General features: G+C 33.9%; 1 protein-coding gene across 3 annotated transcripts; it reads left to right on the top strand.

The window, feature by feature from the left end:
• The first annotated feature begins 4,055 nt into the window (after window positions 1-4,055).
• On the top strand, window positions 4,056-7,139 carry LOC147384975 (protein S40-7-like). 3 transcript variants are annotated; one of them, XM_086426834.1, is made up of 2 exons: window positions 4,056-4,910; window positions 6,932-7,139. In XM_086426834.1, exon 1 carries the CDS (start codon window positions 4,174-4,176, stop codon window positions 4,891-4,893), a length of 720 nt encoding a protein of 239 aa, XP_086282960.1. In that variant the 5' UTR covers window positions 4,056-4,173; the 3' UTR covers window positions 4,894-4,910; window positions 6,932-7,139. The 3 variants fall into 3 exon arrangements, with proteins under 3 accessions (XP_086282960.1, XP_086282958.1, XP_086282959.1); XM_086426832.1 differs by lacking the exon at window positions 6,932-7,139 and adding an exon at window positions 5,471-6,924; XM_086426833.1 differs by lacking the exon at window positions 6,932-7,139 and adding an exon at window positions 6,287-6,922.
• The last annotated feature ends 13,784 nt before the right edge of the window (window positions 7,140-20,923 follow it).

Raw genomic sequence — 20,923 nt, 5'->3', positions numbered from 1 at the left:
TTGGTAGTGGGAATCTTATAGCTTTGAAAACTTTATTAAATGGCTTAAAATTGATTACTAGACGAGGCATTCCTCATTCTAGTTCTACAACATTTTCAACGTAGAAAGTCGCATAGCTCTAGGGGGATTTTGATTTGCGGATTAGTTTTTTAGTTAAGAGTTCATTATCTTATTTTAACGAAGTTCTAAATATCTTGCATTCATTTGTATAGGTCTTGCTTTAGTGGGAATTTTTGTTTCATCGAAGTTTGGAATGTAGGGAAGTGAGACTTTATGATTTTTCCTGTGCCAGAAAGCGCTGGAGAGTTCTGAACAACATTCTTTTATAAGAGTTTACTCGAATATTTCTTTTTGTTGAAGGAAATATTTGGTAGATATTTTATCTTGGATAGATTTTTTTGATAGAATTTTGTTTGACAAAAACTAGCTAAGATTCTTTACTTTGAATTAAATTGAACATCATTTGAAGTTTTCCTATCTTTGGTGGACTTACGAATTCAAATAAAAAAGTTTTATTGGGAGATTTATTAATTTAGGAGGGTTTTGAGATATTTAATTTAGGTTGTAGTTTTGCAGTTGCTGTCCTAGAGTATATAAGTATATATTAGTGTAATTATTTTGTTCAATAATGTGAGAGAGATCCTTTTGTGTAGTTGGTTCTTCTGTTTTGAATAATTTTTATATTTTTATTGGTGTTGCTATAACATCAGAATGTTTGAGAGATCTAAAGGGTGGTAATTTTAAAGGTATTTTTTCATTTTTGTTATTTCTCATATTTGTATGTTATTCTTTAACATGCAGATAGAATTTATGTGATCTAGATCTACCTGGGTTTTTAGCCAGTCAAAGAGGAATATGTGATTTTTGGAGTTTTCTATTTCTAAGAACCAATTCTCTTTGATAGTTTGTTGTTCTTTTTTAATGAAGTTTGAGAAGAAAATTTTTCTTAATGGATAAGAAAGTAATTTTTTTCTTAAAAGGGACTTGTCTATTTGGAATAGTTCTGGTTCATGTTTTGTGAATGTTAGAAAATTGATTTGCTTTGGTGGACTTCCAAAATCGGACTTAGTTGGATTATATTCAATTTCTCTATTCTTATCAGTAGGATATACTGGATAAGAAATATGAGAAGGGGCAATTCTATATATTCTATTATCTAATGACTTAGGATTTGGATCAAACTATGTAGTGGGTCGAGATGTTGAAGGCCTTGACACTTGAATTGAATCAGCAAGTTTTTCCATTATTGATTCAACTTGTTCATTTTCTTTTAATTCTAGTTCTTGGGCTGTTTTTATTTTCCAATTAGTTTTTATATCTATTTCTTCCCATGTGATTGGCTTTGGAGTCAGGACTTTGTTTTTGAAGTTTGTGAGAAATAGAGTGGTTGTTCCAAAAATTTGTCCTGTGTATGCTACATCAGGAATTATAGTGTTCATTACTTTATAATATACTCTATATACTAAGGCAATATTTTCAAAGTTAAGCATATCTTATTCATTTGGTTAAGGCCTTGGTTGCAGTTAGATCTGTTAATGATATTGTGAAGTTTCGAAGGCAATTGGAGTAGGCTAGACCATCATGAAGACTAGCTTCTACCATGCCTATCAGTTGATCTTTGAATTTTCTATGTCGTTTATCACAGACATAAACAAGAGAGGCCATATTGAGACCAAACCTTGTTAAAGGTTTAAGAGCTACTTGAACACATCCAAAGTGGATGTATTTATGTTTTTGTTTGAGTCTATCTATTGTTTTTTGAGAAAATACTTGAATATTTTTTACATCTTAGGTAATATTTTGAGTTTGTTCAATTGTTTTGATTACGAAGTCACAAGAGTATTTGATTGAAGAATGATTATAAGTTTCATTTGATTTGATATTTGGAATATCCTAGTTTTTTAGAGATTGAGTTATATCTTCAAAGATGAATTCTTTTGTATTTTTTAAAGATATTGTTTGAACAATGTTTTTACTTGAAGAAGTATCATTTGGTTTTTTCTTCAATTTTTGTAGAAATTTGTTCATCATTTTTAGAAGACTTCCAAAACTCAATTAATTAGTGGCTGGTCAACAACTTACTACTAGATTTACCACACTAGACTTACAGTGCAACTAGGAAACCTCGAACCTAATTATGAAAGAGTGTTGAAAAGAAAATTAAAAACTTTGGCAAGTTTCGGCTAAATTAAGACAAAACAAAAGAATATTTCTAGTAAGTAAATAGTTCAAATAGTGAATAGTAATTTTGATTTCTAAACAGTGTATAATCAAATAGAGAAATCAAGAGGCAGGTCAGGCTAACCTATTGATAACCAGAAAATGCACAATTCTCGATCCCACGATGAAGGAGTCATATGTTCTCAATCTTTGATTGTACAAAGTACAGTAGTTAATGTGTGTGTTTGTACGTGTGTAATTTAAAAAAAGCACATACACACACACACACACACACATATATAGGGTCCCGTTCGGCACCCAACATTTTGCCCAACATGTTTTGTCCTACATGAGGTTAGAAGGAGATCATCCTCACTAAAAATCAGCCCATTCCAAAATTTCTAACCCATGTAGGACAAAACATGTTGGAAAAATTGTTGGGCAAAATGTTGGGTGCTGAACATTTCCCATATGTATATACATATATATATATATATATGAATTTTTTTACAAAGGAGATATACCTTAAAAGAGTTGGACAGAACTTTGATTGGAACAGTTATTCCTTGATAAACAAACTTTTACTATTATCGCCAGATTTTGAACAGGACTTTGGCCTCTCATAGCAAAAGGTTGGAAGGTGGTCGAAAGTTGATCGGAGAGGGTGGTCGGAGAAGGCGGTCAAAAGTTGGTTGGAGAGGGTGGTCGGAAGTTGCAGAGGAAATTCGGAACATGGCAAAAATCCGAGACATGAAAAATTCAAGTTTTATTCGATTTTGGGGTTGCAAAAATTCAGTCAAAATTAAATTTGGTCAAACATTCGCTAAACGGGAAATATGTGGTATATACTTTATACGTGTTTTAGACTTCCCACATCAAAAATTTCGAAACAAAAAATTTGATACATTGCAAACGAGAGTCAACCTATATAGTAATATAATTATCATAAAAATCGGATCATTGCCAGTCCTATCATGAAGTGTTTCAATTAAACTGATTTGTGTTTATAATGTTTGATAAATTTTAGCATTTGGTGTTGAATATGACTAATGATAAAATGACGCATTGGCACATACTTGGCTGGGGTGGCAAGGGCATAGAACCGTAGATCTTTTTCCTTGTGTATCCCAAAGAAAAAGAGCTATGATTTTGTGCCTATGCCATGTCATCCACGTACATTTTAGCCTTTACCTCTATCACGACTCTTTGAATATTTTTAGGAGGAATCATGATTTTCTTACTCCCCCACCCCTCTGACATACACCCCTAACATAGCTTGTGCCAGAACTATAGATTTTTCCTTAGGATAAACAACTGCACATCCCCATAAATATGGGCAATTGTGTATCCCAAGGAAAAACTATGGTTCTAACACATGCCACGTTAAGGGTGTATGTCGAAGGAGGGGGGGGGGTCAATTTATCATTATTCTTTTGAGTCGTGATAATTTGACACCCCTGAGGCCTCCCTAACATATGCTCCCATCACCGAACCGTAGAACATTTGTCTTGGGATACACAAGAAAAAGATTTATGATTTTACGTATTTTGAGGCAAATGATCTACGATTCTATGATGGCTATGTCAGGGGAGGGCGTCAGAAAATCATTATTCTATTCTTTTAGGAGTGGTTGAGGAAAAATACGGTCATAATTTTTAGGAGTAAGAGCATTCGGGTCATTTTCTTAATAAGAAGACCACAGCCAAATACAAGTCATCACTTTGAAAAAACAGGGGCCTCTCTAATATTAACCAAAATAAGTCCCAAGGTGGGCCAGCCAGTCGCCATTCTTTCTGACTCGTGATATCACTCTTTTCAACTGGTGGGGCCCATATCCCTTCTATCCAAGATTCGCTGCCACGTCACGTCACTTTCCTCTCCACCGCCTCTCTCTCTCTCTTCTTCCATGTAAACTCTTCGCACTCTCGTCTGCCTTTCCACGGATTCTTCTCTCTTCTCACACAAGAGCACAGAGTATCACCGAAACTCTTTCGATTCGTAACCCGTAACGATATGGAAGATAACAGAGTTTCTTCTTTCCGTCACCGTAAGTTACTCTCATCCGACCGATTCATCGCCCGCTTCACTCAATCTCAACCAGATAACGTTAACGGCGACAACGCTGTTACTAACGTAGATGACGAACTCAACGAAGACGATGTGTTCTGGACTGGAGATTTCTCTGAATCAAACCCTAGATCGAATCCTTCGTTCACTAAAACTAATCGAGATCATCACTCCAGAGCATTCCATAGGCCGGAAAATTTCGGCATTCTCGCCGCATTGCCGGAAAACAGCAAGAATCGAACCCTAGGTGACTGTACATTGTTGAATCGTAGAAGTTCGATTGCTTCTTCATCTTCTTCAAGAATGATTCCTTCGATTCCTAAACCGAAACCTCAGAGATTTCAAGGAAGCAGAGATTACTCTCTTTCGTTACCTTCTGTAGAGTTCCACCGATCTGCTCCAGTAAATGTTCCAGTACTATCGAAGGCAGTTGTAGATGCGAAGAGAAGGAATCTAGCGGTTTGTGATGTGGCTGATGATGATGATGATGATGATGGAGAAGGAGAGGGAGAGATGCTGCCACCTCATGAGATTGTAGCAATGAGGCCTGGCGGGTCGCCAAAGACGACATTTTCGGTTCTTGAAGGTGTGGGAAGGACATTGAAGGGGAGAGATCTTCGTCGTGTTCGAAATGCTGTGTGGAGGAAAACAGGTTTTCTCGATTGAAGCTTGGGAATTTGGAGGTGTTTTCTTTATATCTTAATCTTGATTAGGGTTAAAATGAATATCTCTTAATCTTGATTGGGAACTTTTTTTTTTGTGCTTGAATCTTGGTGTAGATTAATCTGATTAAGACTTGGAAATGGATTTCCGGTCTATTTTGGGTAATTATTGACATGATAGTAATCTTCGTAGATCGAACATTTCTGTAATTATCTTGGAAATAATTTATAAATTATCTTATTTTTCTGTAATTATCTGAGAAAAGCTTAATTATATATTTATGAATTAAGAATCTTATATTGTAGAAGAACCATTATTATCTAAAGGGAACACTTGGGGGATTTTTTACTTTTTATTTTAAATATATATTTGTTTGCCTAAGAAGAGATTTTGTTAGGAGTTCTGTTTTTGGTGATTTGAGAACTATAATGTACAGCGCTAAGGCCCATGGTTTAAAAATTAGATCAATTTGATGGTCAGATCAATTCACACTTGATCTGTTTGGGAATAAAATTGATCGATTTTATTTTATTTGTTAGTTATAGTTCTCTCTGCTCTATGTTTTCTTTTATTATTCAAGGTATAAGTGTTCTTGCTGGGTTGCCGTTCTACATGGGCTGTCTTTATCAAATTGGATGGCAAGAACCACACACTGTGTTCACTTCAGATTGAACTTTTGTTACTCATCTGGTGGCCTTCATAATGATTCTAATGGAGAGGAATCAGATCACCATAAAGATTTGAATATATGGATAGAACAACACAAAAGTCAAGTTTTTTATCTTAGCTTCACTCGAATCTTCCATTGGGATGAAAATTATCTATTCAACAGCTTTTGGGACGAATGGGTTTTGAAGGGGCCAATCATTCTTGTAAAAGGTCTTCTATTCCATAAGATAGAGAAGAGATTCAACACTTTTACTTTTTAGTGGCTCTTTTCCTAGAATACGAAAAAAAAATTTGTAACTTTTGGCATCAGCGTTTAGGTTGTATGTCTGAGTCATATCTACAGTTTTTTATTTAATTCTGGTGTTAGATATTGCTTAATTTGCAACTTAGGAAGACAACGACCATTGCCTTATAATAAGAGTGAGACAAACATAAATTTGAATTCTTTGATGTTTGTGTGTTTTGCTACAATGGTGGAACTCAATTTTTTCTTCGAAGAAAAAATCAAAATCTTTCCTTCAAATTGGGGTCAGGGGTCTTTCTTGAATCCCAAGGTACCATTCAACAATGTTTATGTCCTCACCAAAAAAAAAAAAAAAAATGGTGCCCAGAAGATGCTGACATGTCGTGGTTGTAATCTACATCTTTACATGTTTTTTGTTGAGGTGAAGCACTTCTTTCTGATGTGTATCTTATAAATTGTTTTTCTATTTCTAATGTTTCTCAGAATACTTCATTCAATCCTTTGTGAGCACAAAGGATACCCATTCAGACATGTAGTCCTTGTGCCAAAGAAGTTTGTCCTACAATCAGTGATACACCCACTTCTCTTGTTATATCTCTGCAACTGTGCTAGACGGCCTTCACAGATTTCTTCTCATTCTATTCGAACAAGCCATCCGCCAAACAATGACGTGTAGAACTCATTTTATAACTTTTCTTGCTTCACTTCATACTACCTACCATGAAACTCAAATCCACAAAGAAGCCACTTCTTTCTACCCATTGTCACCTGAATTCCATTGTGGCTGTTGTGGCATAAGATCAAGCAGGAGATCCTTATCATGATCAGTGTACTTAACATTCAGCTAACTTCAAATGCTCCTCACTCTGGGGAAGCAAATCCTCTGTAGTACTTTTTTCCCTGTAGTTCCGTCTTTTTTCCTGTATTTCCATGTAGTGTAGTTATACAGTTGTGAGGGCGCCACGTGGTGCAGATATCAAAATCCCTTCATTGAATATTTGGACTTCAGTGACCATTCATTTTCAAAGCCTTTGATTAGGCTTAAAGAAATTATATCTTTCAAATCTGATATAAGACATGATTCTTGCATGTCTGATGGGTTTTTTTTATTTATTTATAAAAACATAGTGTCTCTACTATGGAAATATTACTACGGGGAAAAAGCACTACAGAGGATCTGCTCCCAATCTCTGAATGGATGGTTGTCTGTGAGGTGCGGCGTAATGGTCTTTAGTGACTCACAAGCAATGGTAGTGGCATGGAGGAGAATGGAAGATGAACAGTGGAAGGAGGAAGACTATAGTGAAAGTGACTTATTTGCTCTTGTTTTTTTTTTTTTTGTCGATTAATGGGGGGTTAGGCAGACCCCCAACCAGAAAAAACAAGATTAGAACCTTTCATAGGCATGCCCAGAAGCATCCTTAGATATAATATCTATCAACCTCTGAGGGAGGTCCCTATGCTCAAGAATAACGCTACCTGAAGAATGAAGGAGTGAAGCAAGAAAGTCGGATAAGGCTTTCGTTTGACGAAGGCTGATCACAACCCCAATCAGAAGAACTATTCAAGTTGATCCTAAAAAAACGAGAGAAGAAGACTAAAAAGAATTTGAATGGAAACAGTGAAAACAGACGTAAAATTACTCTTAGTAATAGAAGACTTGACTTTGGACTGAATGGAATGGAGGAACTGGAATGATTTAGCAAACCCCGAAGCTTTCGGACATGGCTTCGTGGTAGTGGTGTTCTAATAGAGAATGAGTTGGGAGAGGAAGAAGAGTGGAGGTCAGGCATTGTAATTGTGTCATCAGACTCGAATGTATTTTTGAGAAGCAAACCAAATGTATTTTGTATTGTTAATATGGTGTTATGTTCTTTGTCGTCATGATTGTAACTGTGGATCCGATCAGATCCAAAATCCAATCTGTTATGATCTGATAACTTCGGGTCCAGATCAAGGTTTTGGGTTCTGAATCCGATAACGTGTTCCAAAAATATTGATTTTTTGGATTAGGTCAAATGGGATCCGAAACTACACATGGGTCCTCAACCTAAAATGATAGGTCCAATTTATGTCCGGATTGGTTTCAGGTCTAATAAATTTCTTAATGGATGGCATCCCTAAAGAGTAAAGAGAGCCAACTTTCAATTTGGATCTAGACAATTTTTTCGAATGGGGAAATGGGTATAATCCAGTCTGGCCCAAACACATGGTTTGGTCTTGGCTATGTTTTTTAGGCCAGACTAATACTGACTCATTTATGACCTAACCCAAATTCAGCCTGGCCTAGCCCATTGACGGAATCAAATATTTGGTGTGGAGAAACATTAAAACCGACTTCAATTCTCACATTGCTGATGTGAGGTGCACGCATAGCCATAGATGCTTTCACTCGTATTTGAAAAAGATCTATGGTGCTCTACATACATCCATGTCAGCAAAGTGAGAATCAGCATTTTTCAATGGACTAATATTAAACTGACTAAAAATATAAAAAAAACACTCAATTGACATGAAATGTGCAGAAAATCATTAATTTAATAATGAATAATGATTTTCAGACGACCTTTCTAACATATGCCCCTAACATGGTATGTGTTAGAATCATAGATTTTTTTTTTCTCAAGATACATAATTATGTATATTTATGAAGATGTGCAGTTGTGTATCCTAAGAAAAATATATGTAATTCTAGCCCATGCCACATTAGGGAATGTATAGGGGCATATGTCAGAGGGGGCATTAGAAAATCACGACTCTTTAATAATATGAAACAGACTCGAACAAAAACAACATTCAAATACACTCAACTGACATGGAAAGTGCACAAAACCATAGATTTGCTCCTATAACTTGAGGGAAAAATGGTTGTGCACATACCACGTCACTTGAGTTATTTGAGTGTCTTTATTTTTGAGTCAATTTAGCACGGCTCGACTCTATGAAATGCTTAAAAGACCAACTCACAAAGATATTTTTTTGAGTCGTGTTGGGGTGACACAGGATTTACTGTGATTCACAATTCTGATGTGGATATGCATACATAACCATAGATGGTTTTTACTCGTATCGCGAGGAAACACATCTATGGTTATGTGCACATCCCATGTCAAACTTGTGAGAATCGCAGTAAATATTCTGTGTCATTCCAGCATTTTCCTATTTTTTTTAGTAAAATAGTTCATAGTCATTATACATAGAACCATGGTAGATTTAAAGACCATGATAAAATCAAAGGGAAAATTACTTAAAGGACCCTGGTGGAGGGATCTATTTTTAAACAGTCCCTAAATTTTGGACAATAACTAGAAAGAATATTTAGTAAACTTTTTATTTCTTAATGGTTCTTCATTATTGGCAAACTCACTACTTTTTTATTTATTATCGAACTCACCGCTTTTTATTTATTGTCGAACTCACCACAATTTATTGTCAAATTCACCACTTTTTATTTATTATTGAACTAGACATTGTTAAAACCCACCCATTTTCTATTTTTGAGTTTTTTCGACCAAAATACATGGAAAGATCAACTAAAAACTTGAGATGACAGTTTGTTTAGATGATTTCAAACCAAAGGAACCATTCTTGATTGATTTTCATTCAAAAATTAAGAAAAAATGTGAAAAAAAATCCCTAATTTTTTACATACATCTTCAAAATGTTTGAAAAAAATCCTTGAAAATAAAATATTCTTCATTCTTAAATCATTTCCAATAAAATGGAGTCTGAAACACGATTGAGATTCCAAAAATGCAAATTTTTTTTTTTTATAAAAACAATGTAATCGCATAGTAAGGGCATTCAATCATGAGCAATGTGAGATATAAGGTCCACTGACGGTTAATAAAAGAAAAGTTTACTAATTAGACTATTAAAAAATCACCCAAAACTTAGGGACTATTTAGAAAAAATCCCTCTACTAGAATCCTATAAGTCATTTTCCCTAAATCAAAAGCTTTGAATACCCATAGAAAGAGTTTTCCTAAAGATCACTTGGAAAACTGATCTCTAGGATACTTGTAATGATTATCCGAGAGAAAGAAGCTATAAAGTGATTATTAAATACTATGTGAATTATTACACAATAATTGAAGCAATGGAAGGAGCCTGCTAGAGCATCTCAATCGTTAGTTGGATCAACTTATACCATGTATCTTAGATACATACTTGAGTAATGTCAAGTTGACATCGATTCACACTTTGTTGATGTGGAGGTGCACACAAAATCATAAATGCTTTTTGCTTATATCTCAATGAAAACATCTATTGTTTCATACACACCTCCATGTCAGTAAAGTGTGAATTGATGTCAATCTTGAGTCACACAAGCATTATTCTTCTCCTTAATTTTTTATTTTTTATTTTTTTAATTTTACTCTTAAATATCACTGTTTCATTAGTCTTTGAACACAAAAGCATCCACCGACCTTAGACCCAACAATAATAACTTTTTTCTGAAAAACTAACCTTGACTGGACCTAATCTTGACCCCTCGCCCCGCCCCCACTCCAGTCCAACCCACGCAAAAGTCTAAAATGCCAAAAATCTCCCCAAATGAGAAGTAAGAAAACAAAATACTTGTTTTTTTTTTAAGGGTACTTTAGTCATTCAATGAAACCTACAAGATTTGACCTCTCAACAGAGAATCAAGAGTCCTTGGTGTTTGATGTTGTCGTGTGTCGATGTGACACAAACTCTCGAGTAAATTCTATGGTCTGGATTTCCACGTAAACGCGTGTATCACAAACCGACAGATCTTCTTCTCTTCGATTTTACCATGCGCATGCATATTTTACAAGTGTTTTTGACGAGACTTCATAGGAGAATATTTGCCTCAAACGCGTTTGATAATGACTCCTCCATAAGGAAAATGCTACCCTCACTCATGAGTTGAGGCTCACCATCAACATCATTGTTGGGATGTTAGGGACTCCCCAACAACTGATCTCTAAGAAATTTGCTTTTTTTCCTCAAATCCAAATGGTCATATGTTGATAGAGAGCCTCAATTGTGGTGGGAGTGGATCCTTTGTAGTAAATTTTTCTTGCAGTTTCGTGTAGTGGATGTTGACCATCACATCACAAAGACACAAAAATTTGTCTGTTATAACACCTCAAACATGTATTGATCATTGTGTAGTTCAGATTAAAACATAAATAAAAATAAAAAATAATTTCTGAGATTGATCTAATGATTTGAAAATGTACAATCCTTGAATTTCCATTTTTTAACAGATGGATTTTTGTGTTTTTGTGATGTGGCACTCTTTCGATCGTTAATATCCACTACACAAAACTACAAGGAGGCTGTATTACAGAGGATCCACTGCCAATCGGGATTGAGTCTAGAGAAGTTCGATCCAAAAAGTATTTATATCTAAGATATCAATGCAATAATAATTTTCATTGTTAATTTTCAAAAACGATCTACACCAAAAACTCTAGAGTGTGGAAATGTTATTTGACCAACATGTTAATCCAATTGAGCCTCACAACCCTTGATAAGATATGAAAAGTCTTACTAATTAAGATAGTCACGCTTAACATCTTAAAATCTTACTTCAATAAAGGAGGAACGAATCAAAGACAAAGGTGCAGCATCTTAACATCTCTAAGCACAGTTCCACCTCCATATCCACATAGAAAATATAATTTCGATGACAATCAAATCTCTAAGATCTCTCACTTTTTTATACCTCCTTATCTTTCTCATCTGACATTGTTTCCAAGGGAAGTTGAAGAAGAAATGAGGAGATGAGGCGAAGGGGTTGAACATGGAAAAAACTTTGAAGTGGGCAGTCTCCTTTAAAATTTTGAAGCAACCCTCTCTATTAAGTTACATGTGACATTTCTAAGAGATGTTTCAAATTTTCGTGGAAATATTGGTTGTGAAACAAATGTAAAACGCCACGTGTTTATAACGAGGAGGGTTTCCTCAAAATTGAAAGCGGTTTGTCCGCTTCAAAGTGGGACTCGTTGAACAGCATACAAGATTGAAAATATGTATAATGATGAACACGAAAACAATTGTCTTACTATCATACTTTTATTTATATATAATATAAAAATCTTGTCTTACACCTTTCATTTAATTGAAAAGTTGTCTTCCACTTTTATTTATATATAATATAAATTGAAAGTAAAATATAAGTATTTTGCATTGGTATCGGATTAGATATTAATGAATCGGATGTTTTAACAGTTGAATTCGTATTCAAAACCTATTCGAATACTAAGAATATATCTGAATCCAAATTCGATATCCAAAATTTCAAATACGAATTTGAATCAAATTCGAATTTTCGACCATCCGTTCATAGGCCTAGTGTAAACGTATTCTAGTAAGAATTGTTCTTGTTCGTTTTGTTGGTATTGTTGTTGTTGTTGTTGTGTATGTGAACATTAATAATTAATAAATAAAGAGATTGGGGAGCTTATTAATGTTGTAGAATTATATATATATATAATTTCAAATGTTTGAGAAACCCTACCGAGGAAACCAAGTAAGAACAATGCTTAAAACCAAATCAAATACGGAACTTTCAAAGAATTAATATCCTCCTGCATCCCCTGTAGTAAAGTACCTGTTTGACTATTTTATAATAGAAGAATTTCTAGGTAGTTTCATATTGTAGTCCACCATAATTAGGGTTTGTTTTTCATCATAAGTGCCATATTAGTTTAATTAGCCTACACCCTTTCTTGTGATCTATGGCACATGTATGTTGCACCATATTATTTTGCAAAGAAATGGGATTATACTCGTAGAGATGATTGATCTTTTGGAAACCTATGTTTTTCCTCTCATCTCCTACTGTTTTATGAAAGAAGAAGCTCTAGTTTCATATTGTACTCCACCATAAACAAACATTTACAATAATGTTTAGTTAGTCCACACCCCTTATGTAAGAAGAATATCTCTCTCATATTTATTCCATCATGATTAGTCCTTTGTCTACCATAAGTGCACCATAGTGTTTAAGTAGCTAGTCTGCACTAGTTTTTGTGAGTTTGCCTTATCTTACACCAATTTGTTTCATGAAAGAAAATTTTCTATCTTCAAATTATAATCCATATTAGGCTTTTTTGTACCATAAGTTCACATTAATGATTAATTAGGCTACACCCTTTTTGTGATTCATTATTAGGCCTTTCTTCCACCATAATGTTAGCTTGCACCAGTTTTTGTGATTAATTATGCCATTTCTTACAACAATTTTTTTCATGAAAGAAACTATTATACTCCATAATCACCCTTTTTGTGATCATGTGTCATCTTACACCATAATATTGTTTCATGAAAGAAGAATTTCCAACTTATATGTAAGTGTTCCATAATGCTTAATTAGCCTACAACCCTTGATTAATGTTTCACCATATTTTTTTTATGAAAGAAGATTATCTCATTTTATTTTAGTCGAGATATTTTCATTTAATCGGGAGAGAATGAAATAGAACATTGAAAGTTTCGAATTGTTACTGAATGTTTTAAAATGTCTTGATCGAGAAAGTCCCAATTTATTTTTTCTTGATTGTGATATTATCTCGAAAAGAGACTTTGACATAATATAATAGACAATGAGTATTGATTATTACAATTTCATTGTAATTACTAGAAAATGAAACTTTTTTTTCCTATTTGTAGTTATGACACGAGTTCAGCCTTTGTCAAGTTTACATTAAAAGTGGATGCTTGCGAGCATTCGATTGTCGTCCATCAGGAGGCATCACGAGTGAGACCATAAGTCATTGAAGCAACGTAGATTGCATGGCAACATTTCATCAGAATCCTCCAATGGTAGAGAATACCAGCTCATGGGATAGCGTGTCTTTAGGAGACCACGCATGTCTCTCTTAGGGTGGAGAGGATTCAAACTAGGAGATGGCTAAAGATGATCCACACCTTCCAAGGGAGTAGGAGTTGAATTGGTTCCAAGGAATACCAGAATTTCTTGACCCTTAGAAGAAACAACAAAATTAAGGGAAAATAATAGGTAATTTGAGATACACTTATATTTTCAAACTGATGATATCCCCCTTGACTGTGATCTTCTACAAGAAACTTATAAAAAAAATTCTCCAAAAATCCCTCATCTTCAATCTCTTACTTTTTTGGGTAGAACTTTTATTTATTTGGCAACCCTTTATTTTTCCTCTTAAAAATTTTGATTTTTCTCTAAAATCTATTGCTTTTAACTCATATATTGGTATTGATAAATTTTTTGTATTTTATTGTATTTATTTTGAAGAAATTTTCACCAAATTCCAAGGTTAAAAACTAAGATTTTTTTGTGGAAAGACAAGGATTTTTTTTACAAGAGATTGAGCATGATGAGGGTATCTGTCATTATTTTTTTTTGTAACTTTCACAAAAGATCATAGTGGAGGGGATATCTCATCAGTTTGAAAGTGGGGGATTTGGTAAAATTCACCAAAACTGAGAGAGGTATGTCTAAATTAATTAAAAAATAAAAGGGAAAAGGAAATATTGCTTTTATGTATTATGTCACCTTGTAACATGGAAATTTCCTCCAATCATCAATTTGGGACTGTTTGTAAGTTTCTGATATTTATTTTGAGATTTTTCTTACTTTTGCAATTCTCTTACCATGTAAGAACTAAGATATCTTTTTTCACTAGGTTTCATGTGGACTCTTTGTTGACCCTTATATATGAAGCTTTGTAGCAATTTCCTAGATAACTTTTTTAATTTCAAACATTGTTTGAGGCTCTTCGTCAAATATATGTGCAAGAAAAACACAAATTTCATAGAGATCAATACATTGAAATTTAATTGCATACTTCTTCATGGAATCAGAGCAAATATTTCATTAACCTATGTATTTTGATTGCTGTCATCCATAGGATAGTGTGACCATCTCTTGTCGGCTGAATACGCTCTTTAAACCAATTTTCAATATGCTTAGGGTCTATTTGTTACAGATTCCAACTTCTTCTTCATGACATAATTCAATAAATAAAATAAAATAAATAATAAAGATTTTTTTAAGTAGAATTATATATCATATAATCATTAAAATGTATAGTTTTAGCCAATTCTAAACCCTTTTGATAAGAATTTGATCATGAAATGATTATGGTGAAGACAACAACAATCATACATATTTCCTCAATTATTATATCACACAAGTAAAAAATAATAACACATTACGATGTGTAATGATTTTTAACTTAACTTGACATGGTAACTCAAAAGTTCAATTGACATGTGCCTTGCAAGAACCGTAGATTAAAACATGTGTAGTTATTTATTTCGGGGGAGAAAAAATCTACTGTTCTTGCACCTACCACGTTAATGAAATTTTGAATTACCCTATTAGGTTGAGTTACAAAATCGGCACTCTATACCATTATCAAATTTAGTATTTAGAGATCCTCAACAGTAATTAGGGGAAACTTGATCCTCAATCTAAATGTATATGCATGACACACACAAGAGGAATAGTGTGAAAGTTAAAAGTCAGGAAAAAAAAAAAAAAAGAAGAAGGAATAAGCCAGTTCTAAGTAATTCTAAATAAATGTTATCGTGAATTTAACTTAAACATCATAATTGCAACATACTGAGCTGGATGTAGGATTTGTCGAGGGATCGATATGCATAACTGTGAGATTAGTCCCACCCGAAGGGTGGGAATACCCACGATATACAAAAAAAAAATCATCATCATCATCATTATCATTATCATTATCATCATCGTAAGATAATGTGCTTGTAATATATGGACTCTAAAGGAGACCGATGTTGTTGAATATATCGAGATGTACGAGTGTGGAAAACTCACATATTTATGATGGGGAGCAAATCATTATCTAGACTCTATCTCAAGTCTTATTAGATCCCAAAATTCTCTTTACATATTTCATATACCAAGAATTATTGATTTTGATATCAAAATTTCTAAAGTGTACGGAGGGAATTGTAACCATGGAAGGTCATGGTAGTCAAGCCTAATTTCTGCTTTCACGCGGACTCCCAGGACTATCGAGTTGACTTGGACAATAAAAATGGATTTTCTGGCGAATATTTATTTGAGAGATTTACTGAGCAGATCTATCTGTCGCAATTTTATTAAAAAAAACTCCCTTAGTTTAGCAGTTCTGTCACTGGAATAAACCTTACTTTATGAATCATGCTACCATGACTAACTTAGTAAGATTTCAAATCTTACTAAAAGTTGTTGGGTTCAAATGGTTTATCAAATTAGAAATCCAACCAACAAGCCTTCATGGTTTATAACCATGTGGCATCAGTTCATGTTTTTAGATGCCACAAATTGATGTGGTTAGAATCCACTCGAAGGTATGTTAAATAATAAATTAATTGCATAAATTTGAATTTTATGATGTGGATCCCATATGAAGGGTTTGCTTAGTAACAAACTTGATAAATTGATGTTTCGAGGGTAACAAACTTCATATAGTAAGGATCCCTTGGAGTTGTTAGAACTTCAAGGGAGTTTTTGTAGTAAAAATACAACAGTTGGGCTTGTTCAAAAATCTCTCCAATTTATAAATTGGCTTACCTGGCTCTTAAGTCTTAATTGTAAGAAGAAAAAAAAAGTCATGCTGGTGTGAAATTTTTACTCATGTCTCGAGAAAAAGATCTACAGTTATATGCGTGCCACCACATGAAAATGTCATTTTTCTTGCCCTCAAAATATCACTCCAGCACTCATGAAAAAAAATACTATTCTAGATTCTTGTTATAAATATTTTTAAACTAAACCACCAATGATAGACATGGCCAAATTTTAAAAAAATTGGTCAATATTTAATTTTGAAAGTCTTGGCTAGGTTATCTCATATCTCAAATGAGTATTTGAGATATGTCATGTAAATGGATTTGGCTAAGTCATCTCAACATCCAATGAATTTTATAAGGGTATTTTAGTAATAATTCTTGCAAAACTGCAAAATGCAGGATTAGGTTTATCTCGATTGATAGTCAAAATCCCTTTTTGTTGATGAATTAACGGTGAAAAATCTTCAAAAACTTAAATTACTAAATCAAAATTTCCATTAATTCTTTTTTTTTTAAATGTTGACCTTTGGTCAAAAACGTAAACCTAATCTTGCATTTTGTACGATATCACCAATTTTGTCGAGGGTGTTACTAAAGTTTCCAATTTATAACACCGGGCCATGTCAGAGAAAGCGTGCAAAAGGATCACAAGACTTTTCAAACCTCAAACTATTTAAGTTGAAATTATTCGTCAAATGTAACTCATGAAAAAGTCAAGTTTTCTACGGATTTGTATAATTTTCCCATAGGTACATTTTCCTAAGGGGGACCTATGAATGTTCTGGATCGCAATTGTATGTTTGATGCACAAAATTAAGATGTTAATGACAATTATAAATTTGAGGTCAAAAATTAATTAGAACTCATTTTCAATAACAGAAGACGTCACACTACACATATTCTACGTAAGAAGGGTAATTTTGGCATATTCCTACAAGTTTTGGTATATATTTGAAATATTGTAAGTTTTCCAAACTGATAACATGCTCACTTGAGTGTAGTCTACATTGAGAAACTAATAAAATGACCAGTATGGCCTTGTTCATTGTCCAATTATGGCTTAATTTCTATTTTCATTTCGAAGTGGCATGGGTGCTACGAAATTCCATCATGAATGTATGTCATATTTGTATATTTCAACTTTCTCTTGGAACAACGTTCTCTAAGATTTTGCTTCAATTTCAATTGCCATTTATTAGGGGATTTGGAAGGAAAAAAATGTTAGGAGTTCAGAGGAAAAGAAGTCCTTTACGACATCTCGGTCAACAACAAAGACTTGCTATTTCATTGGTCTAAAACTTCAATAATTGTGGAGGAAAATTCTTCGATATAACTAAGTTTTTAATTGGGGTTTGATTTAGATTTGGAGTAGTTGCATACTTTTTTGTGTGCTTGTGCTTATTTTTATTTCCTTGTCCTTGGTAGGTACTTTAAACTACATGCCTCATATTTGCTCTCAATCATTTTTTTTAATACAAAGTTGTATTTATCGATAAAAGATCGTTCAGGGGGTTATTTGGTTAGAAATATTGTTGCATGGCTCTCTAAAATTGGAATTGATTTAGAACCATGTTTGCTTCTCCATTTGCATCTTGAAAGACGTTGTTTTATTTTTTAAAGTGGGTTTTATAAAACCCATTTCAAGCTTGGCCCAACCTTACACCTAGACAAATTTGGACTATTTAGCTATAAAGTACCTGAGTTCCATTTCACACTCTAGATTCATAGAAAAATTACTTAAAGGACCCTTGTGGTAGGACGTATTTCTAAATGGTCTCTAAATTTTCGACAGCGACTTGACATGATATTTAGCAAATTTTTCTTTTCTAAATGGTCCCTAGTTATTTGGCGAGCTCACTGTTTTTTTTTTTTTTTTTTTAAATGTTGACTTCAACACTTTTTATTTAATGTTAAACTTGATGCTTTTTAGTTACTGTTGAGTTCGCCAAATAAAAATGTAATAAACTCGACACTGGTAAAATCTACTCATTTTCAATTTTTGAATTTTTTTTACTAAAATACATGGAAAGATCGACCCAAAAGAGCCATTCTTGTTTAGATGGTTTCTACCCAAAAGAGCCATTCTTGATCGATTTTCATTCAAAAACTAAGGTAAAAAAAAGTGAAAAATTCTAGTTTTTTTGCATATATCTTTCAAATATTTTGAAATTTGCTTCTTCTTCCTTCTTAAATCCTTTCAGACGGAATGAAGTCTTAGGAACTCAATTGAGATGTCAAAAATCTATTTTTTTTTAGATGAAAACGATGAATTTGAATGATTAGGACATTCAATCGTGAGAAATGTTGGAGACAAAGTCTAGGGACAGTTGCGAAAAGAAAAAGCTTACTAAATGGACTATAAAGAGACTGCCCAAAACTTAGGATCTATTTAGAAAGAAGTCCCTTCGTGAGGGTCCTTTAAAGTAATTTCCCCTAGATTCATTGTGCCTAAGCCATGGTCCCCATTTCTCCAATTCTGAATATCTTGACTGGGATACCTTTTAAAACCATTAAATCATGGTTGTGTAATTATTTTTTTTAAATATATATAATCTCCAATTGGAAGATTATCCAATCCCAAGTCCGAAAATTGCTCACATGGAGACAAAGGTACCTAAATTTCGGATACATCTCAAATTTGTATAATTATTTTTGAAAAAAATATATGAAATGACCCATGATATGACGATGGTCAACCACGAGGAATGAGTTGCGAGTTACGACTTGACCAACAAACCATCACCTCCAACTCCTTACCATTTGATGATGATGAAGTGGACTATATTTTTATTGTATATAGAATTATTAAATTTTTCCATCTTTAAAGCTTGAAGGATCGATGAACTTCATTTTCTTTTCTTTTCTTTTTTCCAATGTGGATTAAAGAAGTCAATCTAAAATTGTCTATTCTTGGGCTAAGACCCATAGTTTAATTGGCCAGTTGACATATTGCAATGTAACTTTGAGGTCATGGGTTCAAATTCAGTGTACCCATTTTAAAAATTTGAGAGGATTAGGAATTGTTTTTAGCATGAATCATAGAATTAGATACAAACATTGATGAACCAAAATTTTACGGGACAATGGACCCAAAAGAGTGCTATGTGGAACTTCTTACACGGGTCATGTCTTAGTACTGGTCCCAACTAGATAGCTGTTAGATTTTCTATGATTTTATCGTGTGGCATAATGTAAAAAAACTTATATTTGACGGCCCAAGGCCGTCGAATTTCATAAAATTCGGGATCAAAAAGTCAAAATTTTCATTGTCACTCTTTCTTCTTTGATGGACCAAAACTATCAAATTAATGGAGGATAAGAGAAATTTGATAGTTATAAGCTCTTGAATTGGGGAACATAAAAAAATTTCAACGGCCATTGGCTGTCGAATTTGATTTCTAAAATTTGTGGGCTTTGGCCCATCGAATTTTCCTATCAAAATTTTCAGTTTTCACATGGTGTAGGGGACTTTTTTTTTTATCCCAGACGACTGTTGAGATGGAAGGAAAAGCATAGATTTACCAGGAATTCCTAGGGATTTCTTCCCATCTCAGCCATTCATGATTTGATGGAACGTCATTTACCTTGTTTGAGACTAATATTTTCCCTTATCGTTGTGTTGTTAACAATCTTTATCATACATGTTTAACTCGTTCCAATCAATTTTCATATTTTATCCCATGTTAGGAGCATTTGCTTGGGCCATGGCTGGATGAGTTATGGGTTCCTCCACATTATTGAATCACAAAGAACCCAGCTCAGTGTCTTTCATGCTTGAACCTATGCCCCCAACATATTTTCAATTCTCATTGCAAATATGAGGCCATTTCTATTACTTTTTTGTTGGTTTATTATAGAAAGTTGAAGTCCGTTTACTTCTCAATAACCCTAGAAGTGTGCCTCAAAATACATTATGGGTAACCTTATAGATGTAAGTACAACAACAATGACTATGGATAAGGTTTTAGAACGGTGTTGACTATCGAATAGGTGGGACCGATGAGCTAGGATGTCTCTGGGTGAGGTAATCCAGACTTTCCCTCTCAACCAAATTACTAGTCGTTAGAATGTTGTGACAATTTTGGAGCAGAGAAGAAGGAAGAGAAAAAAAATGACAAAAAGGGGTGATTAGAGCATTTTGGAGCTGCAAAGGTTGGCACATGGTGTTTTGTTGGCTATTGTGTCCAACAACGCTGATCTTTCTTGGTCAAGTCGACTACTAAAGCGTTTTTCTCTTTTTGTCGACTAGAGCAGGCATGGATCGAGTTCCATTTGTCTTCCTTCACTATTCATTAGGCCAACAGGGAGGGGCTTCGTTGTCTAGGTTGCCCTTGCAACAACAAATACACCTTTGTGCCCTTTTACGATAATTTTCATGATGAGAAGTAACTATTTGTCCAATATAGTCAATTATCGGTCTTTGTGCTCTTCCGCCAAGCTTTTCTTATTTGTCCTTACCATACATGCTTTTCTTGAGAGCATTGATAAATTTTACTTCGACTCATAACCTCCATATCTTTGATCCTCTATTGATTCCTCACTACTAGCTTTTACACACATTACGTGAAAACTGGA

The sequence above is a fragment of the Akebia trifoliata genome, chromosome 15 (assembly GCF_017979445.1).
Source record: "Akebia trifoliata isolate Shusen 1 chromosome 15, ASM1797944v1, whole genome shotgun sequence".
Classification (NCBI taxonomy): domain Eukaryota; kingdom Viridiplantae; phylum Streptophyta; class Magnoliopsida; order Ranunculales; family Lardizabalaceae; genus Akebia; species Akebia trifoliata.
The sequence above is the reverse complement of the archived record's forward strand: the minus strand, read 5'-3'. Positions and strand labels throughout refer to the sequence as shown.

What these genes read in the sequence shown, in the direction of transcription:
- LOC147384975 (XM_086426834.1), top strand. Translation starts at nt 4,174, where the DNA reads ATGGAAGATAACAGAGTTTCTTCTTTCCGTCACCGTAAGTTACTCTCA.